An 18,745-nucleotide genomic window follows, 5' to 3' on the forward strand; every position below is an offset into this window, starting at 1 on the left:
ATACTAATCATACAATAATTAACTAAACCTGATGTAAGCCTCGCAACATAACAATAATTATACAATTATTACTGTATTTAATGTATATATAAATAAACTAAACTATATTCCAATGCTTTGAATTGCTATTATATCTCAGATACTGTATGACTGCTATTGTATTAAATATACCAATATTTTGAAGAGAATACTTTGATGAGAAAGTTTAGGACTAAATGTTATACCAATTCATTACTAAATTTATCATATGTTTACATCAAATATAAGCATACAATACGTGCGTTAAATAAAAAGTTAACAAAATTTTATTATTGTGTGTAAAAGTGCGCAAATTTTGGGTTAAATTTTTATACATATTTTATTGTAAGTGTACTAACCTTCTCATCAAAGTGTTGTCTTCAAAATGTTTGTATATTAAATACAAATACCTCTAACGGTCTATATATGCAAACAAAGATTATCCAATTATATAGTACTGTATTGTACTGTATTGTACTGTATTGTACTACTGTATGATAAAATACAAGAAGATATAAAATTAATATATTGTATAATTAAATTAGTTTATAAATTAATATTTGCTTTATTGAATTATTCATTTTTATTTGATTTTATATGATATAAATGACTGTTGTTTATAATATATAAAATAAAAAAACACAATTTAGTATTAATGCTTAAAAGTTAGTATAATATACAGTACAGTACATGCTATTGAATTAACCTTATATAAAGATATACAGTAATATACAGTAATATACAGTATTTCATTTGTAATTTTCACATTAATAAATATAAAGTCATATATATATCACAAATAAAATACTTCGATAAAAATATATATCAATTGACAACATTATACAAAATATTATTAACATATCTAAAAATATATAAATAATAATTATAGTCTAAACCTGAAGCAATTTACAATAATAATTGAATGGCAATGACAATGATAATGATAATTCAATTATGTTTAGCTTTTGTTGAATATCATATAAAACTTATATAAATGTATTCAAATCAAATAATATAATTAATAAAATAATATTTTTTAAAGCATTGCATACAAACTTAAATACAAAAAATGAGTCAACAAAATATTGTTCCGGATTTTCAATGTACTGATTACCTTATATTTCATTAAATATATTTTTTAAAGTAAACTATTATAGTTGTTATTATTATTATTATTAAATTAAATTAAATTAAATTAAATTAAATTAAATTAAATTAAATTAAATTAAATTAAATTAAATTAAATTAAATTAAATTAAATTAAATTAAATTAAATTAAATTAAATTAAATTAAATTAAATTAAATTAAATTAAATTAAATTAAATTAAATTAAATTAAAAATTAAATTTTAAAAATAATAGTTTTTTAAAATCAAAGGTTGGTTTGATGTCTATATTAGACTTTTTGTTAGTCTATGAATATATTTTTATAATTAGTTTAATCAAAGTATAAACTAATGGCTTATTTAATATAAAAAGTTTTGTTTTTTGTTAGATTTATATTTTATAATTAGTGAAATTCATATAAAATTTAAGTATATAATACTTAATTTAATAATTGTATAAAAATTAATAAATTTATTTTATGTTATTTCTTACATCTATTAACACTTATTATATTTAATATACATTAAATTAGTATTACATAATCTTTTTGTATTATAATTGTAATCTCAAAACTTTTATAAACAATTTTTCAATATAATAGTATATTATTAACTATGATAAGATACTGTAATCCTATAATATAAGTAATTATCATATTGTTTGCAATAATTGATAATATTTATTTTAATAAATACATTAAAATTATTATTTGAACAGTTTTGACGTCAATTAATTAAGGTGATCAACTTTAAGATTAAATTTGTTACACAATTTTAGTTTTGGATTGGTTTGATGAATGTTTATTTAATTTCTATTATATTTAACAAACAAATCGTAAATGAAAATTAAAAATTTATATAATAATGAATAACAGTTTTAGGTAACTGTAATATAATTATTAATTCTAAGTAAATTCTAATACAATATCCAAAATGGTTTAAAAACAGTTTTAAAATAATTAAATATTTAACTTTAGTTAAATTTGAAATTTGTTTGATGTTTTGAATTTAATATTTTTAAAAAACAAATAGAGAACCCACTGTTATTACAACTAAAATGAATAATATTTTTTATTCATAAAATTAGTTATTTTTTAGTTTTATGAGATCTCCTTATTATGTGTCAAACTCTGTCTAAACATAAGACTCAATACATTTCAACTGTCGTTAAATAATTGAATAAATAAGGAATCCTTTGAAGTCCTTTCAAAGCCCACTAAAGTCTTTACTAAAGCTTCCAATCAATTAATATATTCATATCATTTCAATACAATTATTGATAAATCGCTTAATTTAAACACATGTTTCCTTATTTTCATTTGAATTACATCAAAATATTTGTGTTTTTATAAAAGATATAATAATAACCATGAAAATATTATGACTAAATTAGATATTCACATCAATATTTTTTCTCAAAACATATTGAAAATTATTGAAATTTTTAAATAATAGTTAATTTACCGATTTAGATGAATAATATTACTGTAATAAATATAAATTGTAAACTTAATGAATAATTAGATTTTGATTTAAATTAATAGTGTATAAAAATAGTATATTTGATTAAAAACTACAAAGTTTTTAAAAGATGTTTCCATCACTTGATCTAATAATAATACACTTCAATTTTTACTCAATTATTAAATTGAATATTGTTTTATAAATTAAAATAACTTTTAGTCATATAATATTTAAAAGAGACTCATTGTGTGTGTCTTATTACTATTGAATATACATTTACTGTATTGTATTTATATTAAAATTTAATTTAATATATTGAATAACTTTTAACATTTTGTCGCGACTTTGATTAAAAAATGAATTTTTAGATTTTAAATTTTATTTAAAATAACTATAAATCACATTATTATTTTGATAATAAAAAACTTATGATTAGTTTATTTAGAGAATTATTAATTAATATAGACTTTTATGTCTATTTATATATTTATAGAATTTATAAAAAAATATTAAACATGTAATTTTTAATTTATTAATTATTTTATTATAAATACAAATTTTATTTAATACAAACAGTATTTTTAAATATTATTAGTTTTTTATTACACTACGAATAACGTATTATTATATATACAATAAGATTTAAATATTGACTTGATATCAATTTTATAATAACCATTAAATATTTATGTAAAATTGCAGAAATATAATATTTAAATGACTATTTGATATACTAAACATATTTTTAATTTATAAAAAATAGATAATAAATTAATATGAAAGTTATTTTAGTATAATTTTTTAATCAAAATAATTTTATAAATTCAAATATTTTAGAATAATTAAAATAGTTTTTATTATATATTTATAAAAAATATTAATTTTACAAATTAAACAAATTCTAGTTTAGAGCAAAACTTATTGAATAATTTATTGTAATATAGAATTTATTTATACTTTAAATATAAATAGTAAATCACAATTTTATTGAATTATTTTTAATTACAATTTCTTTATATAATTAAACAAATATTCATAAAATTTACTTTTTATATAATCAATTAGTATTTATAGTGTTGCATATTTACACCTAATTTTTTCATTAGTAATATTTTCCATAGCATAATAAACATAAAAAATTATTATAAATAACTTTAAATTTTAAATTAATTTATTAGTTATAAAGAATTGTTAAAAATAAAAAATTATTTACTTTTATTAGAATTCAATATAAATTTTTTATTAAATATAATTCTATTTTAGACATTTGAGACATTAATTTAATATATAGTTAAATATAAATAACATCCGTTTAGTTTAAAAAGAATTTATAAAATTATAGATATTATTGAATATTATAATATATATATATATATTGTCTTTTTATCAAATAGTAAACAAGAATTTTATTATTTATAAAATATTGAAAAACATATTATTTATTTGTTTTATCTTTAAATTGTTGTTAGTTATCAAATACAGTATAATATCAGATAACTACGATATAATAATAATAAAAATCGTACAATTTTACAATTTATTATTTACTTACAATAGTTAATATTTTTTCATTCAATATATATTATTTTTAGAATTTTTAATTAAAGATTATTTCTTATAAATGCATTCATTTTTAAAGAATATAATACTTAATTAAAAAACATGATTAAAAATGATGTTTTGTCAAAATAAAGTAATTCAAACTCAAGATTTTATTTATAATTATTTATAAATTATAGTTGAAGTATCAATTACTAACATTTTTATATAAAATATAGTTTAGTTTTTTAAGAAGAAAATTATAAAAACTTATAAAAGATATTAAGGAAAATAATGTATTGAAGTAATAATATATTGTATTATTTTTTAGATAATGAAAATTATAATTATGCAATTTATAGGTTTTTATTTATTAATTTTTATATAATATTATTAAATTATTAATAAAAATTTATCTATTTTATCTATAAATATTATGATATTTTATTTATAATAGTATATGTATTTAATATATATCTAAATTTAATTAAATAAATAATGGAGTTGTTTATTACATTTTATTATTTATAAGATTGCAACATATATTTACAGTATTATAATATATAATAAATTTATTTCAATATATTTTTAAGTAAACTGAATTAAAAATTATATAAAACGACTTTAAATAATATAAAAATATATAAATTTTTGCTGTTCTTTTAAACCTTTAATTTTATTACATTTGACAATTTTTTTTTTTGAATTGATCTAAAAATTATTTTTAAATTTTCCATACAATATATAATATTAAATATTACAAATAGTATAATACTGTATTAATAATTAGAGTATTATTTTAACCATTATATCAATAATAATCTGCTAAATCTGATTACCAGAGATTGTTATTGAATATGAAATTTTATAATAAATGTGATATCACTACTAATAAGACTAAAATATTACTAAAATTATTACATTTGCCACACAATTCATGTGATATACACTTATAGTTTTATATAAAAAATAGTTTTATAAATACTGTAGTTATCCTATATTTTATTATATTCATAAGTAATAAATAATGTTATAGATAACATATAGTACATTATATTTACCTGAATAAATTTAATTAAATATAAACTAAAATTTTAAAAATTAACGAATATTTTTAACAACTAATTTATTTACTTTAAAATAATTTTATTGTAATTAAACAAATTGACAATCATAATTCAAATATCAGTTTTAAATATTGTTATAAATTATCAGCTATTTTTATAAAACTTTGATTTTATTTTAACCAATATTAGTAGAAATGGGTAATAGATATCTCTAATAAATTCTCCCAAGAAAATATTCTCAAAAATTGTTTAAAAATTATAATTTTTGATTATAAATAAATAATAGTTAATTAATAATAAAATTATTTTTATTTTATACTTAAAGATTATAATACTAGAAAAACTTTTTCATTCAATCTTATCATTTCATAACTTAATTGTTGACTCGGTTTGACTGATGTATATTTGATGAACACTTTACTAATTATTATACATTCATTAAACAATTTAAATGATTGTTAAAATATAATTGTTAATTAATGTATTGTTTTGTGCACTACTTGTCATTACAAATATAAAGGTTTAAATTAATGTTAAGCTTAAAGATTGACACAATAAATGTGTCGACAAGTATTTGATATATAATAAATGTGAAGAAAGTGCAATATTTTCAATAATAATAATTATTAACAAAAATTTAATATTTTTAAATAAAATTATTGCTAGTTTTACTAAAATGTTTCTAAATTTATATTAATGTAATAGTATTTTAACTTACATTTTTATTTATACATTTAGCATTAATGCTTAAAATAAAATGAATATAAAATGCATAAAATATATTTAAAAAATATATAATACATAATTTTTATATATTTAAAAATCATAATTTCAACAGAACTTTAAATCTATCAAAAATCATTTATTTCTCAATTAGGCGTCGTTCACATATTACGTTTGCACTTTTTAAGAAATCTAGACCCCCTCCCTCCCCTATGTTCGCAATTGTTCGCATGTAGTCATTTAAAAAATTTCGTTCGCATGTCCCTAACCGCTACCCCCCCCACCACAAGAAATAAAATATCTAAATGTGAACGTTCTTAAAGACTATACCACTCCCCTCCCCTTCGTTCGCAAAAGTTCGCTTTGGCCAACCCCCCTCCCCTCAATTGCGAACGTAATATGTGAACCACGCCTTATTACTTAAATTTAACAATTTATCTTAAGTATACATTTATATTAATAATTTAATACTAATTAAAGTCAAACGATGTCTGTCACCTCTTGAGTAACGTCATGATTGTAATCACAAATACCGGTCTTTTTGAAACCATTTTTGATACAATCAACAGACACTGCGTCCCAACACTTCTTAATCCAACGACAGATCTCACAATAAGAATCTCTTCTCATTGAACCACTTTTAGTGAATGTATGATAGCCTTCAATCATCCACTTCTCCCACTCTTTTCTCAATTTTGATTTGAATGACCGGTTGATAGTTAAGTCTAATAGCTGTAACTTTTTAGTTAATCCTTTCGGTATGACCGCCAAAGTCGACAACATATTAGCCTCCGATTTCGAATTTTCGGTGATATGAGCTGTCATTGAGTCGAAAATAAGAATCGATTTTTTTTATTGAAAAATGAGTTTTTTCTTCGTTTCCAAACTAATGACAACCACTCAATGAATACTTCTTCAGTCATCCAACCGCTAGGGTTTGCTTTCACTATTATTCCTTTAGGAAAATCTTCTTTGGGTATCGTTTTACGTTTCAATATTACCATAGGATCACATTTTCCGCCATCGGCAGTGACATACAACACAACTGTGAAAAAGTTTTTCTCGTTTCCGGTTGATTTTATTTTAACTTCTTTTGCACCAACAGAATCAACTGTGAAATTGCCAATAATATCGAAACTAACCGGTACTTCATCCATATTACCGATGTGTTGGTATTGAACACCATCTCTATTGTTATTCATATAAGCCATTAACTCAGCCATTTTTAGCTCCCAATTTTGTGGTAATTTCTGACCAATACTGGACTCAGCTCTGACCGATAACTTGTTTCTCCGCATAAAACTGTTACACCAGCAGTCACTGGCATTGAAACCCGTAATCGACTTATTGATAGCAATCTCTTTGGCCTTTAACTTAATGTTGACTAATGTTACACGAAATCCTTGTTTTCTTTGATCTAAGACCCAGGTCTTGATTTCTCTCTCGATTTCGGGCCAAAAACACTGTTTTCCTCTTCGGTTTCTTTTGTTTGGATTCATTGCCATAAGTATTGGTTTAATTTTACGCCAATCTCTGACTAATTTCTCATTTATACCGAAATGTCTTTCAGCCCCTCTATTCCCGTCATCGTTCGTCTCCGCAAAAGCAATCACTTCCAACTTCTTCGCTGTTGTGTAAAAATGTCTCACATTTTGTTTAATGATATCAAACAATTGCTACAATTCAACACACTTTTGATGCATACAAACAATTGACTACATATGACATGAGTTACAGTTTATTAAAAATTTGTGCGACTTATTCAACAAAATTATTATTTTTTTATCAATAAACGACTTGTGACCTAAACACCAGATCGACTTATAATTAAGATTTTACGATATATTTTTTGATTGTTAAATTAAAAAAGCTTATATTTTTATAATTATAGATAAATATTTAAGTAGTTTTACTAAATATTATATCTAAATATTTGAAACTATTTACAAAATATTTTTTCAACTTTTAATTATAAATCATTACTACTGTTTTTGACAGTTTTTATATTAATGTAAAAATTAAGACAAAAATTATTAATTGTAAAACTGTCCCTCATTATTTTAGTATACGACAATAAAATAGATTATTTTTGCTAAATTATAGTAACCATATTTTATGCGTAATTTTATTGTAAAAAACAGTAACTATTATTATACTAATATTGATATTTTTATATTATTATTCATATAATGTATAATATTTGTGTTACGTGTGATTTGTATATTTTTATAATCCATAAAATACTATAAAATACAATTCTCTTAATTCAATGATAATCAAGACATCAAAAACAATATATTTTCATTAATTGTGTTTTATTAGACATTTATAAAATGATAAAATAGTTATTAAAACAATAATAATATATAAAATAAGTTACCTTGGTCATCATATTTTTATTTGACTTCTTGATGGCTCTAGAAATATATTACAACAAAATCTCTAATTAAAGTAATTTACAAATAATTCATTCATCAAAAAATATGAAAAGCATTTCTCTAAAGAGTACACACAATCCAAATAAATGAAAATCCATTGAGAAAACTGTCCTCAAAATTGTTAACATTATTGTAAATAAAGGCATGATTTTCCAATAAATCATAGAAAACATTGTTTTCACTATTATATTGTATTCATTATTAAAATTTTTATTTATACTATGCAAACCATTAAATATTATTATTATTATGCATTAATTATTATTTCATACATATAAACCATTTTGTTTAACTTATTGTTTAGCATTATTAATGTAAAACAAATATACAATTAATGTAAAATGTGTTAATCGATGGTATTTTGTTATATATCTGTCACTATAAAGTTAATATAAAGATACAGTAAATTATTTATAAATAATAAACTTAAAACATAAAAATTAATCGTAATAAATATTTTGATAGTTTTATTTTATTGTTATTTTTTATATGCTATTAGGTTAATATATTAGTATATAATAGTTTAAGTAATATTTGTATAAGATTAATTAAAATTAATAATTTTATTTTTAAACATTAAAATATTATTTATTTAAAATTTACATACAATATTGTCATACATCATTAAATAAATAAATGTGTTATAATAGTAATATAGTAATTAATTTATATATTGATTATAATGTTTGAATAAGATGTTAATATTTATTTGATAATTATTTGGTGTTATATATATATTCCATAAATACTTTATTTAAATACTGTATATATTTTATGATTATTTTTAGACGAGTCTTATTTAAAAAAAAGTGTTTATCAAAACAAACATCAGATTAATTATACCACAAATTATTATATTCAATGTGTCTCTAATAACATTTAATTAATATCTTATAACCTAAGGCTTGATATCCAAACGTTACAAAACATTATAATGTATTTTATATATTATTGATTTTTATCCCGTTTTAGTGCATTATAGTAATTAATATAAATTGTACTTTATTTTACTTTACTATATGATAGTGTTATAATAATACAGTACATTATACTTAATTTTGTTAATTTATTTTAGATCATTGTCATCACACAATTGATCATTTTAATACTAAAGTTTTATTGCAATTAGTATCAATTAAAAAATGCATTAAATTTTTGTTTATATTTTTATGTTGATGTTTAGTAATCTTTTAGCTAAATATACTATTTAGTTTTCTTTTTAAAAAATATAATTGTAAAATTTTATTACTTAAGTACATAAAAAAATATTTAAAAATTATAATTATAAAAAATATATTTTTAAAATGTCTAAAATATACTAAAAACATAATTTTTGTATTATAAATTATGCATTTTATTTAAATAAAAGTTGCATAAATTCAATTATTTTAGTGAATTTTTTTATTTTTTTTGTATCACAATATTGTTAAAATTCTAAATATTAAAACTATTATTATTATTTTGATCTATTCTTATAAATTGTTTGATGCAATTAAAGCAATTGTTTGATGTTAGCTAAAGAAAAAATTTATACAATATTTAAAACTTTAAAACTTCACAATATATTAATTATAATATTTATAGTTACTTTAAATATTAATTACAATGTACTTACAATGCACTATCATTTTGTAGCTTTTTCACACAAATCAAATAACTTTATGTGAAGACTTACTTTAGTTAATTTTTTAAATTTAAAATACTTATGAAGTGTTTTAAAACACAATATAAAGTAATAAATAGTTTTTAATTAATAAATAATCAACAATATTGTAATTATTAAATATCAAATGAATTTTAATTCAATTTATCCATACAATATTAATAATGTATTTTTGTTCAATGTTTTAATTATATTAAAATAATTAATTATATAGAATTATTACATTGAAAATTAAATATTTGTGTTTTTGTTAAACTTCTTAAAAAATCACTTTTATTTTAATCATATAATAAAACCATATAATCAAACACTAAAATTTATATAACATTTTAAAGATATATTTAACTTATATCATATACAACAAACATTAAATATTTATAAAATAATAAATAAATTATTAAATTGTTTAATTACGACAAACTTAACAAATAATTTCATAATATATTTGTAAATTAATTTAAACGTCTTAACGTTTGTATTAAATAATTTTATTTTAATGATTTTATCAAAAACAATACTCATCTACTATAAAATAAATAAACATTAGTTTTAGCAAAATTTCATTAAATTATGAATTTAATGACAAAATCGCTAAAACTATAGACTCCAATAAACTAAAAAGTAATATAATGTTTATTATAATTAAATAGCAGATATTTTTAGTGTAATTTTATGAGTGAAAGTTAGAGAAAGTTGTTTACAATCTTTTATGAGGTTTTATATGTGGTTTTATAAGTTATTAAAGTAAGACAAAAAAGCACATCAAAAGAATGGATCCGTTAATAAATGATTATCTTCTTTGTTGACATGTTTTGGACTGACTCTCCTTCCCCTACCATTGACCACATCATTGGTTTTCGGCCAAATAGCACAACTACAGGACCCACGTATAGCAATCACAGACCAACCGATATCTCCCGTACTAGTTATCACTTTACCGTATGTCCAGATGTAGTTCTCCCGACATCGAGACGACCACATCTATAAACAATTCATTTTATACATAATTTATCAAAATTATATATTTATTACTTTATTTATATTAAAATCAAAACTTGCATTTAATTGAATATCATTAATATTTAAAAAGATTATAAGACAATTTTATATAATATAGTTACAGTATATACAATATATTCACACAATCAATATTTATAACTGACATATAGTTAGAGTTGGCAAAAAAGAGAGATTTCTAAAAAAAAATTTTGTCCATGCTAATTTTGGTATATCTATATTTGTTGTTTTTTAATTATGCGTAATATTTACAAATAATAACTAACTATTATTAGTATTTTAATTAATTTTCAAAATTATTATAAATCTATTTAAATACATTAAATTTAAAATATAATTGTATGATGAATAAAATTTTACAAAACTAATTATAATTAGATAATTATATTAATTTTAAATATAGAGATCGCATTTGTATAGTAGTGTAGTGTATAATATACCTACAGTAGTATTATAATAGATATTGAGATCACATAGTATAATAATAAAGTAAAACTTAGAAATTTATTCTTGAAAAATTTACTAGAAACATTCTTAGGGAAATTTATTAGAATATTATCTCAACATATAGTAAATAAACTCATTATTAGATTCATATAATGAAATAAATAAGTATTTGTATTATTTAAATACTTAAATTCACAATACTGTCGTTCAAGAAATAAATTATACAATAATGTTAATATAAGTTAATGAATGACAATATGAAATATATTAAATTTAGAGGAAAAAACTCAAATTAATTAAGAATTAAAATAATATTATTCACAATTTATAATTTTCCTCTAATTAGACAATATAAACAAATGTCTAAACTATATAAACTAAAAATATAAATTCAATTACATATTTTATTATTACAACAAAATGAAGTAACTCTGACTACATTATGTAAAATAATTTTGATTATAGCTTTTGTTTTACTTTAGTTTATTATGATATTTGACATTTGACTGAATTAATAAAACCTGAATAATAAACATATTAGTTTACATTTATATTAAATTAATATAATTAACATTTATAAAATATACTACTAATCGTGTTAAAAGTTATTATTCTATTTATAATATAATGTTACAAAAATGGATATTATATTTTATACAATTTTTAATAGAAATTTTCTAAAATTATAAATATTTAATATTTACCTCTAATAATTTTATTTAAAAAAACAACAATAATAATTATATTTATATCATACACTTTATTTAAATTAATAATTTTCATTTTTATATTTTAGCTATTAGATRATTTATTATTAAGTTTGTTTTATACGAAATTATATAACAAACAGAATATAAATCTATCAGAATATAAATAACAACTAAAACTTTTTGTAGAAATAATACAATATATCATAATATTCATAATATAGGTATTAACTAGATTAATGTTTTATTAGTTTCAATTGTCGGGGAAACCATTATTAATTAACTAAATTATAATTTAATTAATTGTTTTCAATTATGTTTCAATTGTGTTATTATAAAATAATAATAAGGAAATTAATATACTTTAAGTAAATTTAACTATAGATCTAGATTATATGCAAATTACAACATCGATTATTAATGATTAAATGCAAAATCAAATTTAAATATTATTATTAAGATAATTCGTGGCATTTAAGTCATGTAGTTAACTAATTTATAAATATTTAATTTATAATTTAATAAGAATCCACAGTAAATAAGTTAAATATTGTATATACAGTACATATATATTATAATAATCCAGTAATTTTAGTCTTTCAAAATTATTTATATAGATAATACTCAAGATATTAGATAGGTTTGCTTGAATTCATTAATAATCATATTTGAAATTAAATTTTATATATTAATACCATTAATAACAAAATACATTAACTATTTACAATATACTCTATAGTTAGCTTATAATTTATAAATTTTAATGATATCTAAGTTAGTGTCATTTTCTAATGTAATACATTATAATAATACTAATATATTATTATCATTATTATTAACAAAAATGATTTATTGATGATATAATGTCATTTCAGTAGCTTGAAATTATTGTTATCTTCAATATACAAATATTATATGGTATATAGAGGTATTAATATATATTTATACTACTAATATACAAAATAACAATATTTAATTAACTTTCTGACAATAATGATTACTACAAAACATCAAAATAAAATATTATTTTTGTTATGGACAATAAATTACTAAATATAATGTAAAATATGTTTATTATTAGTAAGAAATAATGATAAATAGCTGTAACAAAATTATCACAATGTAATTAAAATAGACTAGACAATAGTAACTATAAATATAAATTAAATATAATATAGTTATTGTATAAACATTAACTTTAAATAAACAATACAAATATAGATGTATATAATTTAGTGTAATTTTGATTATTAATCAATTGTTTTACTAATTTATCAAAGACTATATTTTAAATTAATTTGTCAATTATTTTACGTATGAATTGATGTCATAAGTCTTATGGCATCGAAAATATAAAGCAAACAATTTAATAATAATACTATTGATTAAATATTTGTAATTATTATAACAATGTTTTCTAATAAACAATAGAATTGAAAGCTTTTTGCAGTTTATCTTAACAAAATTCAATAGTTAATGTAAATATTGATCTAGATGATTGTACAATATCATGTATACATAAATATATAATATATACTGTATATATTATACATAAATTTATATATAGATACACTATATAATTAATAAATAATAGTTAATGATACAGTATATACCAAAGGCTACTATTAAATAATTGCATCATTAAATATATTTGTAAATATATAAAAATAAATTTTTAGTATATTATTTTATTTGTCTTATTATATAAATTCGGTTATAATTAAATTAAAAATTAATACTTTAAAACAATTTTTTAATAATACCTTTTTATCAATTCCGCGACATTGAGTTAGAGGATTGTATTGATTATTAAGGATATTAAAGTTGTTTTGATAATTATTATAAAAGCCATAATTATAGTCGAGATTATTATTTTCAATATTTTGGTTATTTTCGAGATTATGAGAGCAAAAAGTCTCAAAGAAGTATTGATTAATAACAGTGCCATTAATGGGAATTCTTTGAACAATAGTTAGACGATTACCGTAGGGGTCGAGTGCTTCCTGACGGGCGACCCAATCGGAAACCGACGGACAAACATCCTGAACGAGTTCAGTCATAAAGCGTTCCGATTTGCGTTTACTGCGGCGCGCGTGCGTTACCGTCGGGTCAAGTCGTGGCAAATGATTGGGCTTTTTAGCCGAAAACTGAACCATTCCCGGTCTGATCGGTAATCGTCGGAACCATTCTTTGTCCATTTGTTGGCGCTGATCCTCGGCTTCTATACTAAAGTTATTGTTGTTTTTCTCAAAAAGTGAGTGAAGTCCGTATTTATCGGAGGCCAAGCCATCGGTGGTCAGCAAATCAAACAACGTGTTTGGTTTGCAGATTCTTATACAACAAATTAATACAATAATTACATTTATTTTATAAACGTTTGAAGCCTTTGTGAATATAAATGATTTCATAGTTTCATCAATTTCTATCAAATATTACTATTTAATCTATTTTATTATTATTTTTTTAACTAATGATGAAAATAGCAAAATAACAATATCAATATTTAATAATAAGTTTAAAATATTAAGTGATAGTTTATATTTATGTTAGAAATATATTCAAGAAATAATGATTTTTACTTTTTATAAACTTTTTTATTAATAGTAAAGATTTTTAAAACTATTTGAGTTATTTTGAAGCAAACTTAACATGAAATCTAAAGATTCATTTATTAATCTCTTTGAGTGAAAGTAAGAGAAAGAGTAGAGAAATAAGACAAATATTGCATTTTATTTGTTACTAAAAAAGTATGGTTTGAATATTGAGAGAAAAGTCATCGTTAGGAGAGTGTGCGAGAATAGGGATGGGATGGCATTCTATGACTAAACGCAGTCCACTGATAGGTATAACCTTATTGATAGGTAGGAGAGAGAGAAAAGGTTTGAGTTTTATATGACAACACAGGCGTAGGTGTTGTTAACATATACTGTATAACAAAACTATTACTTCTACTTTATTCACGTAGTTATAAGTTATACAATAAAACTATTTAAATAAAAAATACTACAATATTATTATTACTATTACTAATTAGTCAAATTGAGACACGAATTTGAGCTAAATTTGGTGTTTTGTCGGACTATTACAAAACATTAATGATTCACATTTGCCTAATTATTACATATCCCTCTCCTCTTTACATAACTGTCCCTATTCTCTCATTGTATTCTTTATATACCTGTAATTTCAGTACTCAATTATATATAAAATCAGACATTTGGTACACGTTTTTTAAAATTAGAAATATTTGATTAACACATAATGAGTTTTGAATTATTAAATCTATTACAAAGTGTTTACAATAAAAAATATAAATTTATAAATAACAAAATGTATTAGCTAAATGTAATATATATTTATTTGTATTAAAGTTAAGATTAATTTAATTAAAGTTTAAATAACTTCCCAGAGAAATATTATTAAATAAATTCTTTTCAATTTCCAAGAAAATAAAAATACTTTATTAATATAAAATAATAATAATCTATTTTCTCTTATCAATAAAAAGATTTTTGTTTTTATTTTTATATTATATAATGATAATAATAACACTAAAAAATTGTTAAATTAAGCACAATAAATTGACATTGATAATTGTAATAAATATTATTATTAATTTAAAGAAATAAACTTTAGCTTTTTATTTATTATACATTACATTACAAAAAAGCCTGTAATTCAATGAGTAAAACATCAATTTTTAATCTTAAGCGTTAAGTATATTAAATGTAAGTTTCGGAAAAATTCTATAAAATATGATAAATGTTTGAAGTTCATAAAAATTGTTGTAAATTACTTGTATTTAATATTGATTGTGACCACAAAAAACAACTATACTAAAATTAATAAATTTTAATTATTATAGTTATTTTTAATTATGATTTAAATTAAATAAAAGAATCTAATTTTAAAAAATAACAATTTGATATATGATATATAAATAAACATAAAACTATGAAAAGTAAATACAAAAATCTTTTTTAATAGATTTAATTAGTCTCGAGTTAGCAAAGTTTTTATTTTATCTACACTTTATAAATATATAATGATATTTCATTAAAAATAATGTAAACAAATAAAAACAAATAAATTAAACAAGAGTTCAGAAAGACTAACCAAAAACAGTCAAACATTTTTGATTTAATTTATAGGTTTTGGTTTACTTTAAATTTTAAAATTAGTATAAAACTCATTAAAATAACATTGATTAACTAATATTAACTAATACAAAATAAACTAATATTGTAGTCATACTATAATTATCTGGTTGTGATTTTAATATTAACAATTGAGTTTTTACAGTTTTTTAYGCTTTAGGTTTTTAGTTTCTTGGTTAGAATTTTATATATATTAATATTATGGGTACAATCTATACTTTTAATTTTTATAAATTAAAAAAAAATATTTACTAAATAAAATTTAGCAACATAATGTTTTATAATTGTGAAATTTTTATAATAAACATGAAAAACAAGTCAAAAATATATTAACATATAGTAAACTACTTAATTTATTAACAATTTATAAAATTATTCCTGATACTTTAACATTGTAGTCTACCTTTAGTTTTACAATTGATATACAATTTTAAAGTAAGAGAAACATTTTCATAAATTATAAATGAATTAATTAATATTTACTATAAAATGTGTATAGTTTTTCCTAATATCAATATTTATAATTTATTTTTATTCTAATAATCTCTTATTTATTACAATATTTATTGTTAAATAACTATTGTTTACTAAATATTAATAATTTTATTTTAAAAATTAAATTTGTGTGACTATTTTATATAACATAAATTACATGGTATATGAATATATCAGAAAATATAAAATACTGTTTAGAAAAATAAAACTAGAAGTACTAAAAAAATACTTTAATATTATATATAATTAATTAAATAAACATTTTTTTATAAATTTATAGTTAATTATTTGAATTAATTTTAGTGTCTTTAGTGTCATTAAAATTGACTGAAAAATTAATATCCTGTTTTAAAGAAATATGTTTTAAATTTAAAAATAATTTTTTTTAATAAAGTGGGTGAGTGGGTGAGTAGGTGGGTATATTTTTTAAGTAATAAGTTGTGGCAAATGGTGATACCATCTTTTAAGTTAATGAATGGGTTAAAAATAAAGTGTGTATAAGATAGACTGTTCAGATACAACAATTAGATATACTTTATAAATGTTTGTTTTGGTAATGCTATATAGTATTTTCATCTGGGTTATTTATAAAATTTAGTAGCTGTGATATAAAAAATACTTTAATTTTTATTATTTAAAAGTTAAGAATTGTGCATGTTAAAACACAAAATTAAGATTCAATAATTTGTTTTATAATAAATTATTATCTATTAATATATAAAAAATATTTAATTGTTAAATTGTTAATTTATTATTAAATAAATATATTATTTAAACTAATATTATTTTTTATAATGTGAGCTAAGTTTAGGTAGTTTAGTGTTTGCAATTTATTATCAATAATGTACTGTATTATAATTTCTATGATATATAACATATTTTGTCAATTAAATACAGTATATGAGTATTGCTAAAATATTTAAGCTAGTATATTTTATTAGACGGCTAAATTAAATTCTAATAAGTTTAATATCTAGGATAAACATATGTAGGGTAAACCTATAATCCATAGAATAAATATCAAACATTTTTTACGCAAATTCCAACAAATAAACAATTTTTTAATGAATAAAAAATATTTAGTAGTATTTTAAATAAAATTGATTATGGTACTTTTAACAAAATAATCTAACTGGCTAATTTATTTGGCTATCATAAAACTTAAGTGAGCTAGTTATAAACGGGACATGTAAAAATACTTGATCTATATAGTAGAAAGTTAAAGAAAATTCATTATTTAATATGTTTTTATATAGTATTTAAATATAGTCTTTATTTATTAGTATTTAAGTAGACATATGACCTCGGTAGTAGTAGTATTAGTAGTAGTAGTGGTGGTATTGGTATTGGTGCTTAAAATTAATACAGTTATACAGTTATCTGTGAAATAGTGTGAAATTGACTATGAATTTCATAAGACACATACAGTTAAAAACCTGTTTCAGTCAGTCAAGTGCATCCCTAAAGCTGCGTTCACACGGACAAAATCTAAGTAGACTTGACTTAAGTTTTGGTGTTCACACATGTACTTACTTGAGTTACCTTGACTTAACTCAAGTACAGTAGTGACCCCTTCTTAAGTAAGTTTACTTCATTAAGTACAGTGTGAACACACGAGACTTATAAACTTAGCCAATCAGTGTTAAGTATAATATGTAAATATTATTACGTTTTAAATGCCTGCTTAGCTGTCTAGCAAAAATATTACATTTAAATTGTTTAATAAATAAAAATTAATTATTTTTGTATAATTTTTATAATTAACATCAAAATTAATAAAATAATTTCAATAATTTGATTAATTTTTATAAAATTAGATAAACTTAAGTGTAGCAATGTGAACACATGTTACTTGAAACTTGACTTGAGTTCAAGTCAAGTCTACTTGGATAAGCATTAGTGTG

At 19.5% G+C, this 18,745-nt stretch overlaps 1 protein-coding gene across 1 annotated transcript; it reads right to left on the reverse strand.

Annotated features, from left to right (window-relative positions):
* Positions 1 to 10,780: 10,780 nt before the first annotated feature.
* LOC128958071 (venom nerve growth factor 2-like) lies at positions 10,781 to 14,597 on the reverse strand. Its single transcript, XM_054303887.1, has 2 exons — positions 13,953 to 14,597; positions 10,781 to 10,999 (listed from the first exon to the last, which is right to left on the reverse strand). The coding sequence occupies exons 1-2, from the start codon at positions 14,595 to 14,597 to the stop codon at positions 10,781 to 10,783; spliced, it is 864 nt and encodes a 287-aa protein (XP_054159862.1).
* Between the last annotated feature and the right edge of the window lie 4,148 nt (positions 14,598 to 18,745).

The sequence above is a fragment of the Oppia nitens genome, unplaced genomic scaffold (assembly GCF_028296485.1).
Source record: "Oppia nitens isolate AA-2021 unplaced genomic scaffold, nextdenovo-longstitch-racon4-pilon3 scaffold3_pilon_pilon_pilon, whole genome shotgun sequence".
In the NCBI taxonomy this organism is placed as follows: Eukaryota; Metazoa; Arthropoda; class Arachnida; order Sarcoptiformes; family Oppiidae; genus Oppia; species Oppia nitens.

Coding starts and splice junctions, on each gene's coding strand:
- LOC128958071 (XM_054303887.1), bottom strand. CDS start 14,597: ATGAAATCATTTATATTCACAAAGGCTTCAAACGTTTATAAAATAAAT. Junction 11,000..13,952: donor GTCGCGGAATTGATAAAAAG/GTATTATTAAAA, acceptor AATTGTTTATAG/ATGTGGTCGTCTCGATGTCG.